The sequence below is a fragment of the Vollenhovia emeryi genome, unplaced genomic scaffold, assembly GCF_000949405.1.
Source record: "Vollenhovia emeryi isolate VEMERY1.0 unplaced genomic scaffold, V.emery_V1.0 DF947983.1, whole genome shotgun sequence".
In the NCBI taxonomy this organism is placed as follows: Eukaryota; Metazoa; Arthropoda; class Insecta; order Hymenoptera; family Formicidae; genus Vollenhovia; species Vollenhovia emeryi.
In genome coordinates, this window is record NW_011958383.1 from 1 (window position 1) to 1,569 (window position 1,569).

At 31.9% G+C, this 1,569-nt stretch overlaps 1 protein-coding gene across 1 annotated transcript; it reads right to left on the bottom strand.

Moving 5' to 3' along the window:
- Positions 1–11: 11 nt before the first annotated feature.
- On the bottom strand, positions 12–1,518 carry LOC105557323. The gene is made up of 3 exons (XM_012004537.1): positions 1,242–1,518; positions 993–1,155; positions 12–169 (listed from the first exon to the last, which is right to left on the bottom strand). The coding sequence occupies exons 1-3, from the start codon at positions 1,422–1,424 to the stop codon at positions 15–17; spliced, it is 501 nt and encodes a 166-aa protein (XP_011859927.1). The 5' UTR covers positions 1,425–1,518; the 3' UTR covers positions 12–14.
- Positions 1,519–1,569: the final 51 nt, after the last annotated feature.

Consider the following 1,569-nt stretch of genomic DNA (forward strand, 5'->3'; position numbering starts at 1 on the left):
AGGTTGAAAACAACTTATTCAATTCTTTTGTCTATTGTATTACTTGGAGGTCGTTGACGCAATGATGTACCATCACTCTGTTGACGCCATTTTGCATTCGCAAGCCATGATCCAGCCACTTTTTCTGCTAATGTCAAACTTTCTCCTTCAAAACTTTGCAATAGAGCACCTAAAATTAAAATGTTGGTATAATAGTTACAGTGTCTGCAATACATAAAAGATTTTTAGTTTTATATTTTAAACATATTACTTTGAAACTAACCTGTGCACTGTAATAACATTGTGCACTATATATACGTTAGTCTCAGATTAATCTGTTTAACATATCAAATTAAAGTTATTATATTTTAAAGGTTAAACCTCCACAGCTACATCTAATTAAAAGAAAAAATAAAATATATAAAGAAAGAAACATTAAACTCATTTCCTTATACTAACAATATATGTATATCTTATGTTAAACAACTCAATGACAATATATGATGCAAATCAACTAAAATGTAATACTTAAAGAGATACAGAATTAAACAAATAGGAATAATAAGATTACAATTATAAAAAATGTCTCTTATATGCTTTAGACTTAAAAATATAAACAAAGTGAGAGAACAAGTGTCCATAGGCAAATGGCCCCATTTTTTCGCATTCGATTGTGATTACAAAGTAGGTACCAAACGAAAGGTCTCGTCGAGCTGATTAGAGATATGTCAGTCTCAGAGTGTATCTATTAACCGTTCCAGAGATATCGGGCTCCAAAAATTCCTGTATTCTTGTACAAACTACGTACATCACTATATATCCAATTGCCAAATCGGGCCTATCTTCGTTGTTTTTGGAGCCTGATATCTCTGAAACGGTAAATAGATACACTCTGAGAATGACATAACTGTAATCAGCTTGACAAGACCTTTCGTTTGGTACCTACTTTACCAAAATGGAATGCGAAAAAAAATGGGACCAATCTTGTTCTTACTCTTTGCATAAAAACATACCTTGTATAAGATCCCAAATTTTTAGTGCCTCAAATTTATTTTTGTTTCCTCGGTCTTGGAAACTAAAGTTTTGAGCAAAAGTATTTGTTAAAATTTTTGCCAAAATCCTTCTCACAGAATTCTCAAGACTACCAGGGTCAATGTACTTGGAAAAATATATAGACTGAAAGAAAAACGAAAAACAGATAAATGTTAAATTTTAGTTTACACTTAATTAAGTTTAATTATGGCAAGAAAACTAAGGATTACCTTTGGATACAAAATAATGTAATCGGACCAGATTGGAGACATGAGTTTGCTTGATCGCTTGACTTGAAGCAAAAGAGACCGCGGTCCGATTCGCGCTATAGCGCTGCTGGCATCTTCTTTTTCTTTTTCTTCTAACTGTACGATAATGCTGGCTAATCTTTCCTTGTAGCGATCCTGCAACATAGAGAAAATTCGATATGAAAATATTGCAATCTTACATACTCAAACCTCTTCATCAGTATATAATTTAAGTAAATCTCTTTGTCTGACAATACTGTCACATAAAGAGAATTTACTTTATTACTTTTTTATTACTTCGTGCAAAACT